Source organism: Mustela putorius, unplaced genomic scaffold (genome assembly GCF_011764305.1).
Source record: "Mustela putorius furo isolate JIRA1106 unplaced genomic scaffold, ASM1176430v1.1 tig00000596_pilon_pilon_pilon, whole genome shotgun sequence".
NCBI classification, from domain to species: Eukaryota; Metazoa; Chordata; class Mammalia; order Carnivora; family Mustelidae; genus Mustela; species Mustela putorius.
In genome coordinates, this window is record NW_025421428.1 from 9,402,265 (window position 1) to 9,426,368 (window position 24,104).

General features: G+C 53.5%; 1 protein-coding gene across 2 annotated transcripts in view; it reads right to left on the reverse strand.

Moving 5' to 3' along the window:
* The window catches only part of ENG (endoglin), a 31,404-nt gene that overhangs the window by 4,309 nt on the left and 2,991 nt on the right, over positions 1-24,104 (reverse strand). For both annotated transcript variants that reach the window (XM_004757251.3, XM_004757250.3), the window contains exons 2-10: positions 18,144-18,286; positions 9,066-9,206; positions 6,331-6,493; positions 5,468-5,633; positions 5,048-5,174; positions 4,434-4,608; positions 4,083-4,225; positions 787-924; positions 522-560 (exon numbers count right to left, since the gene is read on the reverse strand). In XM_004757251.3, coding sequence (XP_004757308.2) covers positions 522-560; positions 787-924; positions 4,083-4,225; positions 4,434-4,608; positions 5,048-5,174; positions 5,468-5,633; positions 6,331-6,493; positions 9,066-9,206; positions 18,144-18,286 — 1,235 coding nt within the window. The remainder of the gene's footprint in view (positions 1-521; positions 561-786; positions 925-4,082; positions 4,226-4,433; positions 4,609-5,047; positions 5,175-5,467; positions 5,634-6,330; positions 6,494-9,065; positions 9,207-18,143; positions 18,287-24,104) is intronic.

Below are 24,104 nucleotides of genomic sequence, written 5' to 3' on the forward strand. Positions count from 1 at the left end.
GTGGTCAGCCTGGGAGGCACCGGGCAGGAGGGTAAGGGGTGGGGGTGGGGATGAGGGTGGGGTTAGGAGCACAAGCCATGGTCCCCAGTTGCTGCCTGACCCTCCTTTAAAAAAAAAAAAAAAAAAAAAAAGCTTATTTTCATCAAGAACTTGCTCTGTGCCAGGCCTGGGTGAATGCTTTCCCAGGTGTGATATCAGTGACCGCTCAGAAACACCCCAGAGGGGAGATCCATCCTTAGGCCCCTGTCTATAGATAGGACCTTTGGGTCCAGAAAGCTTAGTTCGCTTGCACAAGGCCACATAGCCAGTATGTACTAGAACTTTCTGGCTTGAGAGGCTGAGAATGTAACCCAAGAGGGTGCTGCTCCCATTGGACAGAAGGGGAGACTGAGGCAACCTGAAGATCACATGGCTTGCCAAGATCGGGGCCTAAGTTCCCTGAGGCCTATTCCCCTCCCAGGCCAGGAAGGGGTGCCAGGCCCCCAAACCAGATGGGTTAGCGTGGTAACCATCCATCTCACCCACTGTGGTGATGAGCTTGACAAGAGGTTGACCACCACCTGTAAGAAAAGAGCCAAGGAGGTCAGAGTCAGGAGGTACCCCAGAGGGTATCCCACCCAACACATGCCCATTTCATGGATGGGGGGACTGAGGCAACCAATGGCTTATAAGCTTGTCTTCCTACTGAGTACCACACTCTCCTCTTCCAAAGGCCCATTGGCCTGGAAGGACAGGGAGGCACCGGCTAAGCTGGCTGATACCTTCCCTGCCCGCCCTTGCTCTTACCTCATTCCGGACCACGTTTTCTGTCACTTTCATGCCACAGCTGGAGTAGGCGCTGCGCAGGACAAACTGGTCATCTCTGTCCTCAGCCTGGCAGCTGGGGTCCGAGAAGGTCAGGCTTGTGATGCTGCACCTCAGAGTCTGGGCCGGGGTTGGAGTGGAGGGGCACCGTCAGGAAGCATGGGGCCCTCTGGGGCCTGTCCCTCGCACCCCAGCACCAAGAACTGACAAAACTCAGGGCTGCCGAGTCACAGCCATTCCTCTCTTCTGCACCATTTAAGACCATACTTTCCCTGAACTACACTCACTTTTGTCTTTTAGCCTTGTCCTAAGCAATATTATCTGTGACATCATGAGCTTGATTTGCTACTTTTCTCCTAATATGCATAATAAGAATAAATGAAGACACACTAAAAACATCCATTTGAGTTCTACGTATAATTACTGCCCACAGCACCAGGGACACGGAGATCCCACCAGCATAATCCAGTCTCAGGACCTAGACCCTGGGGCCCTCGGGTGGCTCAGTCAGGTTAGGTGTCTAACCTTTGGCTCAGGTCATGATCCTGGAGTCCCCGGATAGAGCCCCGCATCGGGCTTCCTGCTTGTCAGGGAGTCTACTTCTCCCTCTGTCCCTCACCCCGCTCTCTTGCTCTCTCTTTCTCGCTCTCAAATAAATTAAAAAAAAAAAAGAAAGAAAAAGAACCCTAGATTCTTAATCCCAGACAGAGTTGGCAAATTTTTCTGATAAAGGGCCAGATGGTGAATCTGTTAGGTTTTGTGGGCTATGTGGTGTCTGCAATTACCCAATTTTGCCATCATAGCCTGAAAGCCCCTATAGAACACATGTAAATGAATGGGTGTGGCTGTATGCTAACAAAACTTTATTTACAAAAACAGGCAGAGGGCCACAGTTTAATATCTCCTGTAGTAGAGGAATTCATCTTAGAATTTTTTAGTCACGCTCTTAGGATCAAAGAATCTCTGCGGTCTTTGAGTTGAGTGAGCTGTTGGAGGTCCCACCTGCATCCAGTAACTCACCTCTCCTCCAGAAAGCACCCACAGGCGCCCAGAGCCACCCGAGCTAATAGCCCACCAAATAAAAATGACTCTGGGTGAAGCCTCAGTGACACATGGTCCTGGCATACTGACCACATTTCTTTTTTTTTTTTTTTTTTTTTTTTTTTTTTAGATTTTATTTATTTATTTGACACAGAGAGATCACAAGTAGGCAGAGAGGCAGGCAGGGAGAGAGAGAGGAGGAAGCAGGCTCCCTGCCAAGCAGAGAGCCCGATGCGGGACTCGATCCCGGGACGCGAGATCATGACCTGAGCCGAAGGCAGCGGCCCAACCCACTGAGCCACCCAGGCGCCCCTGACCACATTTCTTAAGTCAATGAGAGGGCAGAATGTTCCATGTTGGAGCAATTCTGTTCAGACCCTTTCCTTTGTATTTTCTTCTATATGGAATCTGTACTCAGAGAAAATGGGCAGTTTTTTTGTTTTTTTTTTTTTAATTTGGACTGGGCGGCAAACATGCCAACCCATGCTGTCCCTGCACTAATTCCTGCACCTCCTGGAATCTGCTGGGCCAGACGGAAGTGGGGGGGGGTGGTGGTAAGAGATGGGTAGCAGACAGGTGTCACTCCATATCGCTCCTGTATCCCCACACCCCCCAAAACTCCCACATGCACTTAACTTTGGAGTGTACTTTAGAATGACAAAATTTAAGTGTCATTCTAAAGATCCCTGAGATCATGGGTGATTTGTCCAGGCTCTGGCTGAGATTTCCAGCCTCAGGCCAGAAGAAATCACACGGGAGAAGATGGGCAGCTAGGATGGCCCAATGTTTTAAAATGTCCCCAAACACAAAAATCACTGTAGCCAAAATTTAGAAACTATAACAAAAAAAGTTATTTCAAATAAGAATGGTGGACAGAGGGTCCCCAGCTTTTTTTTCTTAATGTAAAATGCTTATAAAAATCAAAAAAAATACCGAGTCACATTGATAAAGAGCCTTAGGTTACTATAAGTCACATAGGGTCATGCCAACACTCACTACTAATCAAAGAATTATAAATTAAAACAAGAACACCATGTCCCACCTCTAATGTTGGCAAATTTTTTAAAAAGAATTTTTAAAATTCTATTTTATTTTTATTTTTTTAATTTTATTTTATTTTTATTTTTATTTATTTGAAAGAGAGAGATCACAAGTAGGCAGAGAGAGAGAGAGAGAGGAGGAAGCAGGCTCCCTGCTGAGCAGAGAGCGCCATGCGGAACTTGATCCCAGGACCCTGAGATCATGACCTGAGCCGAAGGTAGCGGCTTAACCCACTGAGCCACCCAGGCGCCCTATTTTTATTTTTTTAAGCAAGCTTTGCACCCAATGTGGGACTTGAACTCATGATTCCAAAATCAAGAGTCGCACACTCCACCCACTGAGCCAGCCAGACGCCCTAGCAAAGGACTTTAAAAAAAAAAAAAAAAAAAAAAAAAAAACGAAAATAATAGTCTGGAGAGAGAGAGTCAAAGTGCTCTCCTAAATTGGCAGTGAAAATTAGAATCATCTTTTGCAAAGTGGGTTGGCAATGTATATGAAAACTTGCAGCCTATCTCACTAATGTAGAAATCTAGCCTAAGAAAACAATCCTACATAAAGAATGCATGGTGATATTTTCTGCGTATTTATAATGTTCTGCATAATTGGAAGCGACCTCAGTGTCTAACAAGGGAGGAGTTAATTATGACATGTCAATATGATAGAATAATTTGTGCTTATTAAAGTGACATTAAGTACATATGTCAAAGTTCTAAAAATACAGTAAGCGAAGATAGTGGGAGACAGACAAGTGCATTGGAGATGACACCATATAAGAAATACACAAAGAAACACCAGAAAGAAACACCAAAATGTTGGTAGCCACCATATTTGGGCAGGAAAGTTGAGATACTCTTTTCTAATTTTTCACATGTAAAAAAAATTCAGTGTTATTCTTAGTTGGAGATCATACTGTATAGATACACTCTTAAGTGCCTTCCCGGCTCAGCCTGCACTTAAGATTAATTAATGATGATTATACCTGTTTATTGAGCCCTTACAGTGCACCACATCAGGGTCCCTGGGTCAGAACTTATTTAATTCCTCCTGCATGGCAGATCCATCATCAAGCCCATTTCACAAGTGGAAAAACTGAGGCTTGCAGAGGGATGAGATTTGTCTCCCTGCCTGGGTCAGGACCCCCAGACTCTTGGCCTAAAGGAAGGACTGGCTACCTACGTTCCCAGGGGTTCCCTTACCGAGATGAGATCTTTCTTGAGCACCACAGTCATGATGTCTTCGGAGCACTTGGGCTGGATCAGGGACAGGAGCAGCTCCTGGTTGCAGCTCTCCTTGGGAGGGGTGGTTGGGACGGGTGGGGGAGAGGTCTGCAGCCCACCACCTGCAGGGCAGCAGAGTCACAGCAGGCAAGTCACTGAGTGCTCCCTGGGCACCGGACCCCCAGTGCTTCCCTAACTAGCTACTTTCACTGTCCTCGCCTGCAGACGGGGAACCCGGGGCTTCTGCTGGCTGATGCAAGTGCCCTGCTCACAGCGGTGCCACCGCCACTGATCCCAGGACAGGGCAAGGGAAGGGAAGAGGGTGCTCACCGCAGCTGTGAGACTGCAGGGAGATGACACTGGCCAGAGGGAGCTCCACGAAGGACGCTACCATGCTCGCGTTGAGTCTCCAGGCCTCCCCCAGCAGCCCTTGGGGTGTATCCGGAAGCGGGAAGCCGCGGATGTTCTCCTTTGGAAAGATCTTGAAGGAGTATTCACCAGTGGTCTAATGACAGAACAGGGAACCACAGACACAGTCAGGGGGCACACAGCCTGGCAGGGGCACCGCCGGCCAGCCAGGGTTATGCCAGGCCTCGGGGCCACTCACTCCTTTGCTCCTACTGTTTCTTCCCCCGGGCCACCTCCCCTCATCTACTGGCTTCTGTTTGTCCTTCAAATCAGCATGGGGTTCCCTTCTCCAGGAATGTTCCCTGACCCCGTGGGCTAGGGTAGGGGCCTTCCTAGGGGATGATGGAAGGCTTCCTGGAGGAGGTACCATCTGAGTGAAGGTCTGAAGGAAGAACAGCTGGCACAGAGAGGAAGGGGTCAGATGTGGAAGGGGTCAGGGCTGGGGTGCTCACACAGGAAGTTGGGGTTTTCTCTCTGGAGAGCCTTGGCCAGGATTGCGCAGGGCTGTCTGGTCCGGGTCGCAGAGTAAAACTCACCCAGATCTGCATGTTGTGGTTGGCGTCGATGAGCCAGGACACATAGGGTGGACCTTGCAGGATAAGCACAGCGTCGGGACCCCCTGAAGCACAACGCAGCTCCACCTTCACGGTCACCGTCCGGGGCCTGTGGGGAGACAGACCCCGGAGTCAGGGTGGGGCAGGGACACAGGGTTGGGCGGGGCCTGATGGAGACTGGGCGAGAGGGGACCAGACCTGGGGTCAAGTGGGCAGCAGCTGACCTGATCACTGTAGGGCCAGGGAGGGGCATCGAAGTGGGCAGGGCGGGGCCCACAGTGGCAGGCCCCAGAGCTAAGGTGGCCGCAACAACATGCTTACCTAGCCAGGGATGGGTGGGGCTTGATGTGTGCAGGGGTAGGAGGGGTGGGGGGTGGGGAGGGATGAGGGGGGCACCCTTACCGGGCCTCGGTGCCTGGCAGGACCTTCACGATGTGCGCTTCCTTGTGGCCAGGCACGCCTTCCAAGCGGCAGCCCCGGACAGAGGTGGGGGTGAGCGGGCTCCAGTCCAGAGTATGGCCCATGTCCATGAGGGGTTCCAGATTGCAGGAGGACGGTGCCCTTGGGGCTGTGGGGATAAGCACACCTCAGTTCCCTCCCTGAAAAGCTGGGCACTACTACAGAGGCCTGCTCTCACCCACGGTAAGAGGGGGGTGCAGAATGGAGCAGCAAAGAAGTGGGGTGCCTGGGAGGACCTGAATTCAAATCTCCCCTCCACCACTTACTGCCAAGTATCTGGAGGCAAGCTCCTGCCTGTTTCCTCATCTGTGGACCCAGGGTTAATAAAAGCACAAACCCATGGCATGTGTTGGGGTGCAGTCCTGCGACCACCAGAACATCACCTCACTTTTCCTATTTCCTATGAAATTTGCCATGACCAGAAATTATGGAATTATTTTGGAATTATTATATGGAATTATAATTCAATTATTTTGAAATTACGGAATTTATTCGTCTGTGTACGTGTTTACGGCCATCTCCTCACTGGTGTTGGCTCCAGGACGGCAAGGTCTGGTTCTGTCTATTCAGAGTCCACAAATGCCTAACATCGGACTGAGCACATAGTAGGTTCACAATAAATAAAAGTGTGGCTTTCTAGGGCAAAAATTACTGTCCCGATAGAGCACTGACTTGTTATTTGTGACCTGGGGCAAATCACATCCCATTTTGGAGGCTTCGTGTGCACATCTGAGAAATGGGCCAGAGGAATCCACATTTCCTCAGAGCGGAGACCTGAGTCCCTAGAGGCTACAAGGGAAGCTGACCTTGGTCCAGACGGAGGAGGACGCTCTGAGGGTCGTTCAGCTCAGCAACAGAGACGATGGGGCCCTTCGTTTTTGCCCAGTCGAGAAACTGGTTCTGGGTGGTGAAGGGGGGCAGCTGTGTGGTGTTGATTCCTGGGGGCCCTTGGAAGATCAGTGTGGGGTTCTAGGAAGACACAGGAAGGCTCAGGGTGCTGCCCCTGGGCCCCGAACCCCCTCTGTCCCGTTCAGGAGGTTGGGAAGTAATTTGGGGAGGCAGCCAGTTGGCTGAGGGGAGGAGGCAGGGTGGAGACCCTCATCAGCCTCCCACCGAGAGCCAGATCTGTCTCCTCGCCCGTCCGTCCGTCCGTCCGTACCTGGTGCCGGACGGAGACATATCCTTTACCCCACTGTTCGAACATCACCTCCCCACCCCGCCAGTCTTACTTATACAACCCACACTTGGGACATCAGGTGGCTGGGGTCTGTGGGGCATAGCGTCTACCCGGCCCATCCCCGCGTGGTGTTGGACACAGAGTGGGCACTGAGCAACACTCGACTTTTCTGACTTGTCTGCTTTACCCAGACCTAGCACACCGCAGGTGCTCCCTGCACAAGGGAGGAAGAAAGGAAGGAAAGCAGAAACATGAATAAATGAATGAACGAAAGACTAATGGGGATTGTCCCTGCCCTGGGGGATCTTAGCATCCAGAAACGAGTCATGCATCAAGTCACTTGGAACGACAGGAGACAGAGGATGTTCATGAATAGGAGGGAACAAGACAGGTGTCTGGATGGACAGGGAGGGGAACGTGGGTGGCTCTGGAACCTCACTGCCTCCGCTGCCCAGGCCTCAAGGGGAGACCCTGGGGGGCCTGCGGAAGGAAATAGGGAAGACTTCCTGGACGAGGTATTCTGCGGAAGCCAGAGGATTCAGAGGAAGCTGTTGGGGCCCCAGACTCCCTTGTGTTCCATCTTCAAAGCCAAGGGCATTGCTCTCAAGCCACTGCAGCCTGAGGGCTTCAGGCTACATACTAAGGGGGACTGCCTGGCAGTGGCAGTAGGCAGACACCATAGAAAGGTCCACCTAGAATGGAGCAGGATTTAAATAAGGGGGCAAAGTGGTGAGCACCCGGGTGGGGAGCTCAGACCCTGTGACGGCAGGGCTGGCGCAGTGCTCTAGAGCTGGAGGAGGTTAGGGACCTTTACCCAGCCCGACTCTCAGGGTCATCATCTGTAAAATGGGGATGTAACCGGGATGAAGGGTGAAGCATTTGTCTGTCTCCGGTGCTGGGTCAGACACAGGTCTAAGCTCCAAACCCGACTGGGGTCCCTCTGGGGGTGTCCCTGTCCCCTTTCAGGTAGCTATAGCCTCCCCCGCCGCCCCCCCCCCACTCCAACAATACCCCACCCCCATCCCTGAGTATTCTTAGCTCGGGGAGGAAGGACTGGCAGGGCCGGAGCCAGCAGCTGCTGTGACCTTCCTGCCCTGTGGGTGCGTTTCATGTTCCCTGCGTCACCCCCCCCCCCCCCACCGCCCCAGGCTCAGATCCCTGCCTGTAGCGCCCAGGAACCCAGGAACGGGAAGGGGAAGTTCAGGGGGAGGAGCAGCCCTGGCAAGCCCTGGCTCTCCACAGGGCTTCGATTTACTCCGCTGAGAACTGAGGGAATTGCCACATGGGGCTGGTCCAGTTCTGCCCTCCTGCCTGGCTTCCGGGCGTCCCTGGGCTTTCACGCTGGCCCTGTCTGTCTGTCTCTGCTGGCCCTGTCTGTCTCTCTCTGCGGTGCCTGCTGGGAGCCTGGATTCCTCACCCCACCCCCAACCTCTGTCTCTGGGCCTGTCTCCCAGGCAGCCCTGGATCCAGGTCTGTGTTGGGTTCCCAGCTCCCCTCCTCTGTCTGTCTGTCTGTCTGAATGTCTGTCCGCCTAACCCTCCCAGAACAGGCCGGCTCTTCTTAGTTCCATTTTGCTTTGTGTTTCTCTCCCCCTTATTATTTTTGCTGTCCGCCCCCACCCCTGGCCTCTGCTTTCTCTGGCTGTAAACAGCAGCTGCTCGCATCTGGGACCACCTCCCAGGGCCTTCCAGCGGGGGAGGCTGTGCGCACAGGCCACCCCACCTCCTCCAGCCCCGACCCTGCCCCCCCCCCCGCCCCCCGCTGTAGGTCTCAGCCCATTGACCTCCTCTCTCTGGCGGACGTGCCTGACACTTAAAACTGGAATTTTTGCAAAATATTTTTTCTCCAATGTAGACCACGTTCATGAGAGCAAATCTCGCAAATTTCACCAAGAAGCACAAATAAGTAAATGTCTCTCCCAGTACCGTTTCCCCACCATAACTACTATTAATACCTTGTCAGTTTTCCTCTTGCTCTGTACTTAAATATTTTCAAACATATCTTGTAACTTTTCCAAAGACAGTGACCAGATTATGTTATAGGAGGTCACTGGACGCACTTCTGCCACTGGGCAGATGGGAAGACCGGTTAGGCAAGAGGACTGGCCTTGGCCAGGGTTGTCCTTCAACCTGACTCCCACATCTGGGTTTGGTCTCTTCACCCCAGACCCTGCCGCCTTCGGGGTTCTCTCAGGCAGGGCCCCATGGGATTCACCAGGCAGGGTGAGTAACGTCAGAGTGAATGATGGCAGAATGAGAAAGAGAGGCAGGGTGGCTGGGGCAGGAGAGCCTGGCCCACAGAGACAGACAGCAGGGGCCTCCCGTGGTCAGAGCCTCAGCCCACGGTCAGGGGTAACACACTCACGAAGGCCAGGTTGAGGGGGATCCCTGGGGCTTGCAACCGCAGCAGAATGTTCTTGTTTGCACTGAGGACCAGAAGCACCTCTCGGGGCCGAGTGCCATTTTGGTTGGACTTCTGGACAGTCAGCTCCAGCTCCGACAGATCCTAGGGTGGGGAAAGGAGAGTGACACACACACACAGACCAGTCAGACCTGCACAGGCTGTGCCACCCAGATCAGTCGTGAAGACTCACTCCTCAGCAGCTTCCCCTCCACTCTCCCTGCCCCACTGGGCTGCCCCGGCCTCCCGAGGCCCAGCACTGTGCCTGGCCATTGGGAGAAGCTCAAAAAATATTGGCTGGGTACAGAGATTTTTTAAAAATTGCAAGAAGCCTGAACTTTATCTAACAGTGGATCAGTTTGCTGTTTCTGTGGCGTGCCCACTGCATAAAAGTCCTGGGACCATCTGCGTGACTTGGACAGTACCCTGTGCCCTTTCTCTATTCTTCGGCAGCAGGATCAAGGCAACAACCTCTTCCCGGTTTCCTACATTACTGTTTGCCTTCCTAGTTTAAAGTACTAAAATGTCCATATTTTTGTTGATATAGTACCATCATTTTGCTATAGGACTGTGAACTTGAAATCATTACATCCTGAGGGGTACCTACTGCATGAAAAATGTTAATTGATCATGCTGTCTGCACTTAGAATGCCTTCACAACAACAACCCCAGCCCAGTAATAATAAAGTCTAACACCTGCGTAGCGCTCACTGTGTTCCAGGACTGTCCCAAGGGCTTTATGTATTGACTCATTTCATCCTCACAACCTTAAGACGTAGACACCATTATTCTCACCTAATGGATGAGAAAAGGACACACAGAGAGGTGAAGTCATTCACCCAGGATCACACAGCAAGTATGTGCACAGCAAGTATGTGCACAGCAAGTATGTGCACAGCTAGGTTACAGACCGAGGAGGCCTCCGTTTTAACCATAAGGCTCCACATTTTTCTACACCTCCTTATTCCCAGGAAGGAAAAGGACACAGCGATCCCCAAGGCAGAACTTCTTTTGAAAGAACCACCTCAGAGGTGCCCAGATGCTATGGTCTGTTAAGTGTCCAAGTCTTGGTTTAGTGCTCAGGTTGTGATCTCAGGGTCGTGGCTTTGAGCCCTGTGTCAGGCTCTGTGCTCTGCATGGAGTCTGGCTTGAGAGTCTCTATCCCTCTCCCTTTTCTCTTTGAGACTTCCGCTGTGCTTTCAAGTAAATAATTTTTTAAAGCTTTTATTTATTTGAGAGACAGAGAAAGGATGTTTAACCAACTAAGCCACCTACAAGCCCCAAGGAAGAAAGAAAGAAAGACAGAGAGGAAGGAAGGAAGGAAGAAAAAGAAAAGAAAGAAACAGAAAGAAAGGGAGGGGACACCAGGGTGGTTCAGTGGTTAAAGCCTCTGCCTTCAGCTCAGGTCATGATCTCGGGGTCCTGGGATCGAGCCCCGCATCGGGCTCTCTGCTCAGCAGGGAGCCTGCTTCCTCCTCTCTTTCTGCCTGCCTCTCTGCCTACTTGTGATTTCTTTCTGTCAAATAAATAAATAAAATCTTTAAAAAAAAGAAAAAGAAAGAAAGAAAGGGAGGGAGGAAAGAAGGAAGGAAAGAAAAGAGAAGGAAAGGAAAAGGAAAGAGGAGAGAAGAGAAGGAAAGAACAGGACCTCAGATCTGCTCAAAGACTTTCTGAACCAGTGAACAGGCAGGAATAAGCCTCAGGAGCCCGGCTGCAGACTCACAACACAATGATCAATGGAAACACTCCACTGAGAAATTCATTCCAGTCGCTCTCCGGAGCTGGCGGCCTCTCCAACGGAGATGAAACCTGACCCCCCAAATCTCCTTCTGCTTATCAAAAAGGAGAGAGGTATTTCGAGATGAAGACATCAGTGGAAAGTTTTAGATTTCACTTCCAATGATCTCCTGGCCGTTTCCCCAGCTGATGTCACAGAGCCCGACAGCGCATTTCAGCCCCTGGAAAAATCTGCCCAGAAATATTTCCGTTAGTCAATAATGACACCATAGTCACTCTTTGTTTGTAACTCTGCTCTTTAAAACAAAAGAGCAAATAACATGATTTCATTTTCAATGTTTTACAAGTAACTGTTACAAGTAACTGATGTTGCCTGTGGATCACTATTCTTAGGCGAATTTATAGAACGATAATAGAGGTTTCAAATTTATATTTTATAAGTTCACATTTTTGATTAGTGTTTTCTAATGGGTTTAGAACCTTTTGGTTTTCAAAATATCTTTTTTAGTCGATTTTTTCAAATATTTATGTATTCTAGGGGTATCTGGCCATTCAGCCAGAGGAGTGTAGGACTCTAGATCTCAGGGCTGTGAGTTCGAGTTCCGTGTTGGGTATAAAGGTTACATAATAAATATTTTAAAAATCTAATACCTATGCTTTCTAAACATATTATTTTTTAAAGATTTTATTTATTTATTTGAGAGGGAGAGAGTGAGAGAGAGCACAAGAACAGAGGGAGGAGAAGCAGATTCCCTACTGAGCAGGGAGCCTAACATGGGGCTCAATCCCAGGACCCTGGGATCATGACCTGAGCCGAAGGCAGACACTTAACCGAAGGAGCCACCCAAGTGCCCTGACATTCCGAACACTTCAAAAATTAAATACTGGATTTAATAGATTTCAGTAAAACATGAAATAAAAGCTAAACATCCGAACTGACATTTTGTTCCAGGATGATGACCACTATCTGAAGTTCTTATTTAATTCATTAATTTTTTTAAAAAATTGAAGTGTAATTGGCAGACCGCTTGAAATTAACCCGAGCAAAGGGAGACCCACTGTGGGGGTGTTGGGAAAGGCCCAGTGCCTCTGACCTGCCAGAATCCTTGAGAATGAGAATCACTGAGGATCTCTGAGAATAGACCTGCCCCCCACACCCCCGCCTTCTTACTCTGATTGCGTATGTACTGTTAGCTTGAACAATCGTCTAGGATTGCACAACTCTGTGTATCTACTAAAAACCATTCAATTGTATACTGGAAATGGGCAAATGTTATCTGGATAAAAGTTGTCGAGAAAAACAACTGAATATCAGTCATTTCACAGGGTTCAGCCTAATCCGTGCCTGGCCCTGTACTGAGCATGTTACGTGGGTTTTCACTGAGGCGGAGTCAGGTATCGTCCCATTTTACAGAGGCAGCAATCAAGGCTCAGGGAGGAAATCTACCCAGGGACCTGCTCCGGGGACGTAGTCGGGTGCCAGTGTGGAGCCCACGGTCCCTGGACCTCTGGGCAGCTCTCCTGAGCTTCCCTACAGTTCATCACTGTGCTGCCCCTTCTGCCATCCAGGGGAGTGACCTCTGGGGCCCCGCACACAGCAAAGGAATGGGCCCTGAGGTCTGGAGACGCTGCTGACAGGCTGCAGTGGATGAGGCCCGTCCTCTGCCCCTTGGTGGGCATCCACAGACCAAGTGCTCCGTGGGTGACACAGCGGCCGGTGGCACAGCCTTGGAGCTGGCAGGGAAGAGCCCTGTCATGTCCATGGTTGGACAGTCATGGTTGTTGCTGCTCGGCGACAGTCCCTGCTCCTCTGTACCTCAGTCTCCCCGCTTGGTAGGATTGGGTTGGGAACAGATACCAGGTGGCGCCCTCAATAAAGGAAGTTAGAAAAGAGAAGTGGACATCAGCGTTGGGTCATGCCAAGGGTAGGGTGAGGGCATTAGGAGACTGGAACTTTGTGGGCATCTTTGTCACTCAGCCCTTCACCCACCACTCAGTTGTCTCCGTGGCCCTCCTGGTAGAGCTGGGGGCCGGAGAGGGGCTGGGGGCTGAGGCCCAGAGACGGACAGCCGTGGGGTGGGAACACACAGCAAGTGAGCAGCGGGCAAGCTCCAGGAGCTGGGAAAGCTGGGCCCCTCAGGGGGTCTCTGAGCTCCGGGACCTGGCTGAGTCCGGCTGGTTACCAGAAAACCCCAGTCTGGTTTCCACAGCAAACATTTCCATCCTCTAGCCCTGACTCATCATCGGAGTCACTCACACACACTGACTTCCCTCTTCCCACCCCCCAATCCCCCAGCCCAGAGCCCAGAGGCCAAGCAAGGGGTCTGCCTCGCCCCCCCACCATCGAAGCGCCCAGTCTTCCGAATGGCACCCTGGGAAATCTGGGAGCCCAGCCGAGGCAGGCAGGCAGGGCTGGCCCCTCACCCCCAGCTCTGACCTGGGCCAGCTCAGGCCTACCCCCGCCCCTTCCCTGAGTGGGTGGGCGGGAGACCGCGTTTCTATTTTCGTGCCAGTGTCCCACAGATGCCATTGTTGGCCCAGCGGTTGGTGGCGGGAAGGGGGATTTCGGTGAGGAGGCCCTGAACACTAGTAGCCACTTATAGAAAGCTGTTTCCAGCAATTCTTCTAGGAGCGGAGCCTTGGGGCTGCCTGCGGCCCCCACCCTCCGAGGGCCAGACTGGAGCCGGCCAGAATGGAGCCAGCCGTCGTCTACTCCAGCCGAGTCAGAGGACACATACAGGCAGGATGGCAGGGGCACGGGGTCAAAGCCAGACTGACCTGAATTCAAAAGTGGGCTCAGTCATTAACCTGTGACCCTGGGCAGTCACTGGTCCTCTCTGGGCCTCAGTGTCCTAGTCTGGAAAATCTGCTGAACAACAGGCCCCCTTCGTAGACTTGTGAGGACAGAGTAAGGTGCTGCGCTCAAGGTGGGGCGTCCGTGCCCAGCGAAACACGCGATTGTAGATTGGCTCTCGTGACCTGTGATTCCCTCCTTGCCCACTCACCCAGAGGAGTGCCATGGTCTGGGGGCTGGGGAGGTTGGCTTTAAAGGTGGGCCACAGTTAAGAAGAACTGGGACATGTCGAAGCTACGCCTCCCTATGGTATTCCCCTCTCTGGGCCTCCATCTCCCTATCTGTGTCGCGAGGAGGTGGGCTCGGAGATGTTCTAGTATCATGTGGCCCCCGCTTTTTATCCTGCCTCCTGGGGTCCCCATGTGTGGTATCCCAGAGTTGTGGTCCCTAGCCAGGTGGACCCTGAGTGGGCTTCCAGAACCTCCCAGGAGAGACGTGCTGCTCTCCCCAGCAGAGGACCCCTGGTCAGCCCCTGTTCCTCCCCCTCCCCCGTTCATTTGCCAATCTGAGAGGACCAGCGCTGGGCCCAGCCTGGGGCTTTTGCACAGGAAGTAGGCACAGCTCTATCCAGGAGCTCGGCAGAGACCAAGACTGACACCCCTCCACAGCCAGAGATGCACAGCGAGTGCCACCGCTGACCCCGTGGCGAGGTCACTCAGCGAATGCTCATGTGTGTTTCTCCTTCCTTCCATGAACCATCCATCCACCCCGCCACCTGATAGTGACTGCCAGACTGACCCTGAGCTGGACCCGGGGACACAGCAGTGAGAGAGCAGACACCATTCCCGCCCAGCCTGCTGCCCCCCCCATCCGTGCCCTGCCACCAAACTGACCCCTCATATCTGCAGGGCCTGGGATAAGAATATGAATGGCAGCCCCCCCCCCCCCCCCCGCCCCCCCATCCCAGCCCCCACTCCTTTCTTTTGCCTCCTCTTCATGAATACAGATGTGGGCAACCCAGCCGGATTGCTCCAGCTCTGCCAGGCCCGCCCCCCAAACATAGTCACCTCCCTGGAGAAGCTTCTACCAGCCATGCAGTGCCCCCTCTAGGATAGGACAAGAAAGAGCCCCACGCGGCCCTGGGAGGAGGCTCAGTGCATATGGGCCGGGAGTTCTGGAGTCCAGGGACCCAGAGCATGGACCCGGGCACAGGGGACAGGCTCTGGGTGGGCATGTCCCTCTGGCCCTACAGGTACCCGGGGGGGTGGAGACAGGGGTGCAACTGGAAGAGGGTCAGAGAAGGGCCATTGTGGCGCCAGAACAGGGGCTCTCATTGCTTAGGTCAGAGAGTGACACTGCCCTCTACAGCTCTTCGCAGCCTCCCAGAACGATCTTGGGGAGCCCTGGGCCCCTCCTGCTCTCCCTCTCTGCCCAAGCAGCCTTGCCTGCCCCTCTGGTCAGGAATGAGTCAGTGCAAGAGCCCGGCATCTGCTGGGGGGGTGGTGGGGTGTCCTTGGCTCCCCGGGTTTGCCCAGAAGCGGGGTGAGTCAGCGGCTGCCCCAGCTCGGTCCCGGCAGCCTGGGGTTTGTGAGGAGGACAGCAGATCCGCGCAGTCAGTCTGACGGGAATCGCTGAGACACCAGGCCAGTTTCCTGTCTCCACGGGTCAGGATGTGACCCCGGGCCCCCTCCCGGAATCCAGGCTCCGGCCTGCCCTTCGGGGACCTAGCGAGATAGAGCCCCTGCCCAGTGGCCCCTCATCTGTCTGATGCAGACCTCTCTTCCCTGAGCCTCTTGGCGGCCACAGCTCCTCTGCCGCCCACCCACAGGAAATCTGAGGGCTCGAAGGCTACACAGGGGTGGAGGGGAAAGCCATCTCCGCGTGCCAGGGTTTGAAGACGGCAGCCCCAGGTCGGGAGGGCTTGGGCTGGTTGCTGAGACAGCTGCCGCCCACGCGCCTCCTGCCAGCTCCTGTTTCTGGCCCTGGGCCTTTGCTTGTGCAGTGCCCTCTGCCCAGAATGCCCTTCCCCTCCCTCTGTCTGGCTAGACCCCGAGAGCCTTTCACTAATGCCCCTTTCCCTCCACAGCCCCGTGTTCCCCTGACTGCCAACGCTATCACTCAGTACCGGGGCTGCGGATGCCCACCTCTGCCTCCCCTGGCTTGGGAGTGCTTCAAGGGCAGACAGAAGTTGGGCTGCTTTCTCTCTACACCATCAATGCCCGACACAGGCTGGGCACTGAGCAGGCAGCTGGCAAGGACTGTTGTTGGGAGGGGTGGCGGGGACAACTGTTAGGCTGTGGACCTGACTCCAGGGGGCTACCTGGAGAGGAAGGTGCCTTCCATGTCACAGCACAGGGTCTGCAGGGATCGTGGGCCCTGGGGACAGGGAGGCCAGGAGCCTCTGATGGGGAGGCCCACCTCTGTCCGGCTGGACCTCAGCTGCCCCCTCTGAAAAGAGATTCACAGCCCCTGCCTTAGCTACCTGGCCGCAGTCACCTGTGGGGATCAAATTAGCAGACTGACATGAACATGTTCTAGAAACTAAAGCATGCGGGGAAACAGGAGGGTATTACAGGTGAGACCCAGAGGCCAAAGATAATAACATATGATAACAACAAGATATCATTGTTGGCAGCCCTGCCCCCAATATTTGTCTGCTCTACCCCACTGGATCCTTGCAAACCCCCCGCGAGGGAGGTATTACCATCATCCCCATATTTCCCGTGGAAGATCAAGGCCTAGAGAAGAGGCCCGAGGTCCTGCTGCTGTAAGGCAGGAAGGCAGAGCTCAGTGTGCAGACGTCCGGCTGCAGGGCCCGTGTTCTTACCTAGCGGTGCATTCGGAATGCACTCATGCAGTCAGCAAACGGCTATTTGCTATCTGCCAGGCGCCCTGGGCCAGATTCTGATACTCAGTGATTCTTCACGGAGTCCCTGGGCCCAGGAACTGTGTGTGTGTGGCAGAGTGAGGGAAGGAGCCCCCTCTGCGTGCCAGGCACTATCTGAGGTGCTGTAATGTACCCAAGGCTGGAACCCCAGTCTCCACCACCCCCCTCAAGCAGACAGGCCTGGCAGGCCTAGGGCTCATAGCCTGGCTTCTTCGATTGAAAGCCAGATGCTCCGTGGACTGAGACCCCAGCGGAGGTAGGGAGCGACGGGAGGGTCCATTGTCATGATCTCTAGGATGACATGCATTACACTGGTGTCCTCCCATGCCCCTAAAACTCCTCCAATGCCTCTTACTGCCCACAGGAGACCAGACTCAATACAGTGGCAGGGACTTTGCATCTCCCCAGCCCTGTCCCAAGGTGACCTATAAGCTCCTGTCACCATGAACCACATTTTGACCCTAACCAGAGTCTGCTCACATGTCTGCACGTTCACTCTGTCCTCAGTTCTTCCCTACCAACTCCTTCACTCCTCTTGGCCAGGAGGGCTATTGCTGCCTCCAGGAAGCCCTGTCTAATCCCAGAGCAGCTGCACTACCCCTGCCCTCTGCTCCCCAAGAGAGCGCCCATCACCCAGATCCTGGCTGGCTCTCTACATGTCTATTTCCCCCAGACCTGGGCACTCAGCAGGGGCTTTTCTCAGACTCTGGCCCGTTGCTCAGTGATTAGGGTGGGGGGATCCCGGTCTCCCGGAGACCTGTTCAGCAGAGCAAACAAAATGAGCTTACGGAGGGCAATCTCATGTCCCATAGCATTGCCAAACTTGAAAAAAATTACAATGGCTTTGGAAACCATCTAACGTGTGTCTGGCACTATCTCAGTTCGGGGATTATCGAGGCCCACAGTCCTGGTGGCAGGCAGGGCGGTGGGGAGCAGGCCCCCCTCGATATTGGTGGTCTGGGCACCGTCTTATCGCTGCACAAACGCAGGGCAACTCAACAGTTTCAGGAGCAGCCTGGCCACAAGCTTCCTGAGCTGACGCCACTGAATTGCTATCAGGAACTGAGGCCACACAAGCCAGGTGCAGCCACCAGCCCCAGCAGGCCAGATGCTTCGAGAACCCAGATCTGCTGGGGGAGCCAGGGGACAGTCTAGCTTGGGATCTCCCAGAATCTAGTGCCAACTCTGGCCTTGGGTATGTGGCTTCACCTCTCTAAGCCTGCCTCAGTTTCCTCCTCTGAAAAGTGGGGGTAATAACAGACTCAGAGAGAAAGCCCCGTGGGAGGCTTCAGTCTGCCGAGAAGCAGCAAACTCCTCCATCACGACAGGTGCACAGGTGACAGCTCACCTGGTCCATTCCACTGCTCATCTCCACTTCGTCCCTGGCTCCACCCAGCCCTTTTCACCTGGGACTTGTGGCATCCAGAAGACCTCCATGATGCTGGCCCCAAGAATGCCATCCCTTACCAGCCCTGTGAGATGCCCGTGTCTCCCTCCTGGCAGGGGCCCTGGTGAGGACACAGGCTGCTGCTCCAGGGACAGCCACAAGGGAGGCTCCCTTCATCTTAATGGCCCTGGATCTTTCTCTGGGACCCCAACCCCAACCCTGCCACCAGGCACTCACCCTTGAGGATTCCAGGAAGAGAACGTGAACTTCAAGGGTAGCATTTGGGACCTGAGCCACGCAGCCCTTAGAAACTTGACTTGTAACGTATGTCACCTTGGCATCCACAGGCTGTAGGTCACAATGGACTGTTTCTGCGAGACCTGTTGGTGAAACACAGCCAGAGAGAGCCCCAGGTGAGAATAAGGTAGTGACAATCACTCCCACATTCTGAACGCCTAGCACTTGGCACTGGCTTAGGGTTTTCTGCATCCCACAGCTACCCTACAAGGCGGATATCATTCTGTCCATTCCACAGATGGAGAAACTAAGGCTCAAGAAGGAAAAGTCTCCCCCCCGAGGTCACAGTGCAACTAGGGGCAGGGTTGACAGATAAAATGCAGGATACCGGGATAAATTTGAATAAATAAAAAAGCGATTAATTTTTTTTTTAAGATTTTATTTATTTGACACAGAGAGATCACAAGTAGGCAGAGAGGCAGGCAGAGAGGAGGAAGCAGGCTCCCCGCTGAGCAGAGAGCCCGACGCAGGACTCGATCCCAGGACCCTGAGATCATGACCTGAGCCGAAGGCAGCGGCTTAACCCACTGAGCCACCCAGGGGCCCTAAAAAAGCGATTAATTTTTTAAAGTGAAAGTATATCCTATCACAAAAGACATATTTATACTTGAATTTTTTTTCATTGTTTATCTGGCACTCAAATTGAATGGGATATCCTAGATATTTTTTTTTCAAAGATTTTATTTATTTACTTGACAGAGATCACAAGTAGGCAGAGAGGCAGGCAGAGAGAGGGGGGAGGAAGCAGTCTCCCCGAGGAGCAGAGAGCCCAATGCGGGGCTTGATCCCAGGACCCCAGGATCAGGACCTGAGCCAAAGGCAGAGGCTTTAACCCACTGAGCCACCCAGGTGCCCCAGGTGTCCTATATTTTTATTTGCTGCATCCAGCAGCCCTAGCCGTGGGGCTGGGCTCACAGGTGTACACACCCAAGCCTCTGGCCAGTTCGCTCCCAAGGGAGATGAGAGCTAAGATCAGGAGAGGAAAACTTCCCGTCCTCGCCTTGAGGCGGCTGGGAGGAATGGGGCCAAGGAGTATGAAGAGTCGCCAGGCCCCGAGGGAGGGAGGGAGCCAGAAGGGTGGCCCGGGTTCAGAGGGCGGCTGTGGGAGGAGGCCTGGGCCACGGGAGCCTGCTCCTGGGCTGCCCGGAAACACAGGTCCTGAGGGAAGGGAATGGAATTTCACCCTGACCCGGCAGAGGAGGAAGAGGAAATGAGGCCCCTACACCTCGTCCTAAGGAATGTGCCGAGGAAGGGGGGGGCTCCGGAGGAGGGAAGGAGGACAGAGAAGGGGCGACTGGAAGTTTGTGTCTCCATCTTGTCGCGCTCACTTCCTGTTTTCTTGGAGATCAAAGATGGGCGCGGAGGGGCTGGCAGCACGTCCAGCCGTCGCCAGCTCAGAAGAGGGAGTAGGGAGGCTTCTTCTGAATCCCAGGCCTTGGAGATTTTTCTCCTAAACCAGCCTTGCTGGGCTCAGGACCCCCGGAGGTCAGAGAAGGACTTAAGATGGCCGTCCCTGGCCTCCGCCACGCTACCCACCAGCGGCACTTTGGGAGGGATAAGTTCAAGACAAGGGCGTTTGGCGACTCCAGGCCTTGTAAGTCCTTGCCCTGGTCCTATCCTGTGTGCAAGGCTCACAGTGCGAGTGTCCTATGGCGTTTGATTCAAAGCAGGGTCCCTGGAGCGAGGCCGACCTGGGTTTGAATCTCAGGCCCGCACTTACTAGCTCTGTGGCTTTGGTGAACAGTTTTCCCTCTTTGGGCTTCAGTTTCCTCACCTTTGAGAGGACAGCACCCACAAAACCCTCGGAGGTTGTTGGGAGGATTCCGCAAGAACAGGGCGTATGGTGATTCTTTGGGTCACAATTATTTGACTTCAGTCCTTGGAGAAGAATGGACTGTCTTAGGGGAGTAGGGGTGAAGTGGGGGGATGGGGCGGTCTGCTGGTGAGGGACCTCTGGCTTGGAGGTCACTAGTGTCCCAGGCCAGCAGAGGCCCTCATCCCAGCAGATGCAAGGGCTGACACCATCTCCTGTTGTCCCAATTCCTGATGACCCACTAAACCCCTCGGTGCTCCCCACCCTCTCTCTCCCTTTCTCTTGGCTGCTACCTGGTCCAAACCCTTCCTACACAGCTGGGGAGACTGAGGCCCGGAGAGGCAGGATGGGCCAGAGTCACACAGCGCATGGCTGACCAGGCTGGGCCTCGGACCCCCTTCTCTCCACATGACCCAGGGTCTGGCCTGCAGATGAGCACGGTGCCTTCCTCCTTTCCTTCGGACTTTCCCTGCCCCCTCCCCAGACTTCCAGGAACCCCAGTTCCTCCTGGATCGCCTGGGCCGCCGGGGGGCCACCTCCTCCATGCCGTCAGCGGGAGAGGCCACGGGCCTGGCCATTATGTAATGATCAGATAACGGGCCAGGCTGGGAGATCAGATAAGAGGTCCATTTATTTTGGGGCCTTTTCGAATCCTGGCTGCCCCCACCCCGCAGACGAGAATGGGGAGACAGGAGGGAGTATGACGCCCGGGCCTGTCTCCCGGAGCCGGAGGCGGGCCCAGACAGAGCTGAAAACAATCCCCTGGCACCAAGGGAAACGCCAGGGCCTCCCGGGACCCGGGTTGGAGGAGGCGCCGCTAGGGGCCTGGGTGACCCGGCCCCGAATGAGAGACCTAGGAGCTGCCTCCCCACCTCTGTCCCCTTCCTCCTCCACCCCCACCCAGGAGCATAGGGCCACCTCGGGGATTTCCGCCTGGCCACCCCAGCGCCTTGAAAGGCCACAGGGAATAATGGTCAAGCAACACCAGAGCCAGGCGACCTGGGTCAAAGCCCAGCTCTACCCCTCAAAACAAGGGTCACCTTGAGCAAAAGCCTAACTTCTCTGAGCCTCAGTTTCCCCATTTACAAAACAGCTTTCATCATGCTTACTGAGATCCAGGTACTGTTTTGAGGCTTGACATGAGTTCATTCATTTGGTTCTTCCAGCAGCCCTACGGGTGGGTGCTGCTCTTATAACCATTTGACGCCTGGGGAGACAAGATCCGTGAGGGACAAGAATTTGCCCAAGGTCGCCCAACTATTAGGAGTCAGGGTCTGTATTTGCTGCCAGGCAATCCGGCTCTGGCATGTAGCTGTGTGTCTGCCTGGTACCCAGTAAGCATTCTGAACACAGTGGCTCTGATTACTTCCTAATTCCAGGGTAGAGCCTTTCCACAGGCTTTCTCTGTTTTTTTCCTCTTCTTCAATTACCCAGCCATTCATTCACACTTTGCTCCTTTCAGGGTCCCAGTTTAGCCTCCCAGATGACCCAGCTTCCAGCTCAGTGCACCTACAAGAGAGCCCTCAAGGCTCCCTTCTCCAGTCTTCCCTGTGGCTCCTCAGTGCCCACAGGGTCAAACCCATGCTCCATGGGCGCTTGGGTGGCTCAGTGGGTTAAAGCCTCTGCCTTCGGCTCAGGTCATGATCCCAGGGTCCTGGGATTGAGCCCCGCATCAGGCTCTCTGCTCAGCAGGGAACCTGCTTCCTCCTCTCTCTACTGCCTTTCTGCCTATTGGGATCTCAGTCAAATAAATAAAATCTTAAAAAAAAAAAAAATCCATGCTCCACCACCTAACATGGGATTAAAAAGTGCAGGGATCTGGGGCGTCTGGGTGGCTCAGCCGGTTAAGCATCTGCCATCCGCTCAGGTTGTAATCCTAGGGTCCCAGCATAGAACCCCACCTTGGGCTCTCTGCTCAGTGGGGAGTCTGCTTCTCCCTCTCCCTCTGCCCCTGCTCATGTGCTCTCTTTCTGCCTCAAATAAATAAAATCTTAAAAAAATAATAGTGCAGTGATCTGATGGATGCCAAGGTTCAGATCCTGATTCTGCCAGCTTTCAGCCTCCTTTCCATGCCTCAGTGTTATTATCCATACAGTGGGGATGACGGTGATCACAACAGCTTCCTTATCGAGTTGCTGCGAAAGTCGGTCCGATGACACAGGGGCAGGACTCTGCAGGCTGGTGGTGCAGGAGGAGACTCAGGACTGGCAACTGCTCTCATGAGAACTTACACCCACTTTGGGAGAAGTAAGCTCTTCCTCCAAACACACCTCATTCCCTGCAGCTGCCCTGCTCTCCCCCAGACCAATGGTCTCCCTTTCCTCCACCTCTTGGTCAATTTCTGTTCAACCTTCAAAGCCTTGTTGTGAAAGTCCTCTCATCGGGACTGATCCAGTGGCACTCTAGCTGGGAGGACCAGTGTCGGGGCAAGAAGGGGACCAAACCTCATCTGCCCTCAAGCAGAATGGGGCAGTGGTTAGACCCTGGGCGCAAGCCCCAGTTGCTCATTCCTGGGCTGTTACTTGGGAGAATTCCTTCACCTACTTGTGGCCCAGTCTCCTCAGCTGTGAGGTGGGGGAGACAGAAATGTCTGCATCCCTGGGCTTTTGTGAAGGTTAAGTCTGATGGTACACATCGGGTCTAGAGCTGGCGGGGGCCGAGAGTGGGGGCTGGGTCAGTGTCAGCGGGGATGTTTGTCTCTTCACCCCCATCCCTGTCCCAGGTATCAAGTCAGCTCAACCCTGGAGCATGGGTCCGGAGCTGGGGCTCTCCGTCTGGCTGAGATGAGACAGAGTCTCAACGGTCATGTCCCCACTGTCCCCAGGGACACATCTGCTCTTGGCTCACACAGTTCCTCTTTTATCTCCTGGCAAATGGGAAGCTGCCCTGAAATGTGGGCTCTAAGAGATGGGCATCTGTGGTCTCTGTGCTGTGTCACTTGCCCCATGTCTGGAGAGGCCCAGATCCCCACACAGGTGGTGGGCAGCACCAGGTTCCAAGTCCTGCCTCTGCCCCATCTTCTAGCAAAGGCTTCTCCACACTTTGATCCCAGCCACCCGACACGGGCCTCAAATCCCAGCACCCACCCTCTTTCTGGGACTCTGTCCAAGTGAAATGCTCCAAAATACAGGAAGAGGTGCATGTACCAAAAACGTGCACGGCGGTGGTATTTATAACTAGCCTCAACGGGGGAATCACCTAAATTTTCAACAATTAGGGATTTGTTAGACAAATGACAGGATGGCACATCGAAGAGAAAGAATATTCTGGAACCACAAAGGGACGGTTATGGGGTCTACATGACAACATAGAAACCTTCTGGGTCAAAAGAAGGGTGCCCAAGTCTCCCAAATGTTGATCCATCTTCCTTAAAACTACCTTCAAGAGCTAGACAAAAGGGACACCTCAGTCAACTGGGTGTCTGCTCTTGGCACAGGTGGTGATCCCACGGTCATGGGATCAAGTTCCACATTGGGCTCCCTGCTCAGCGAGGAGTCTGCTGCTGCCCCTGCTTATGCTCTCTGACAAATAAATAAGTAAATTCTTAAAAAGAAAAAAAAAAAAGAGCTGGACAAAAACTAGTAGGAAACCCACCTAACAATACTGATATTAATGAAGGAACTTGGGAAGTGATTTTTTTCCCTTTCTTATCGGTTTTCTTTGAGGAGTAGACTGAAGTGACTATATAACTAAATGGATCTTTATAAAAATCTACATGTTTGTCCTTTAAAGAGAAAAAAAGCATTCCAATGTGGCAAAAAAAAGTGTCTTAGAGACACTTTTAGAGAGAATTCCCTAGAGAAAGCTTGTGCTGGAGATCAGGGACGTCAGGATTGTCCCCATGCGTGCCGTGCATGGTTACTATTTTATTCTGACACGAACGGAGTCACTGTTGTTGAACAGACACAAATTCAGCTTTTTCTCGGTTTCAGCTGCATGTCATTGAATACAGATTCATTTGCTAGGACCCAGGCTGATGGACATTAGGGTGGTTTCCAGTTGGGGTTTTGTTACAGGTACCTATGGGCCATACAGATCTTTATGGAGTTGGACAAGCAGCGCCAAAGGGCTGAAGGCTGAGGGCATAC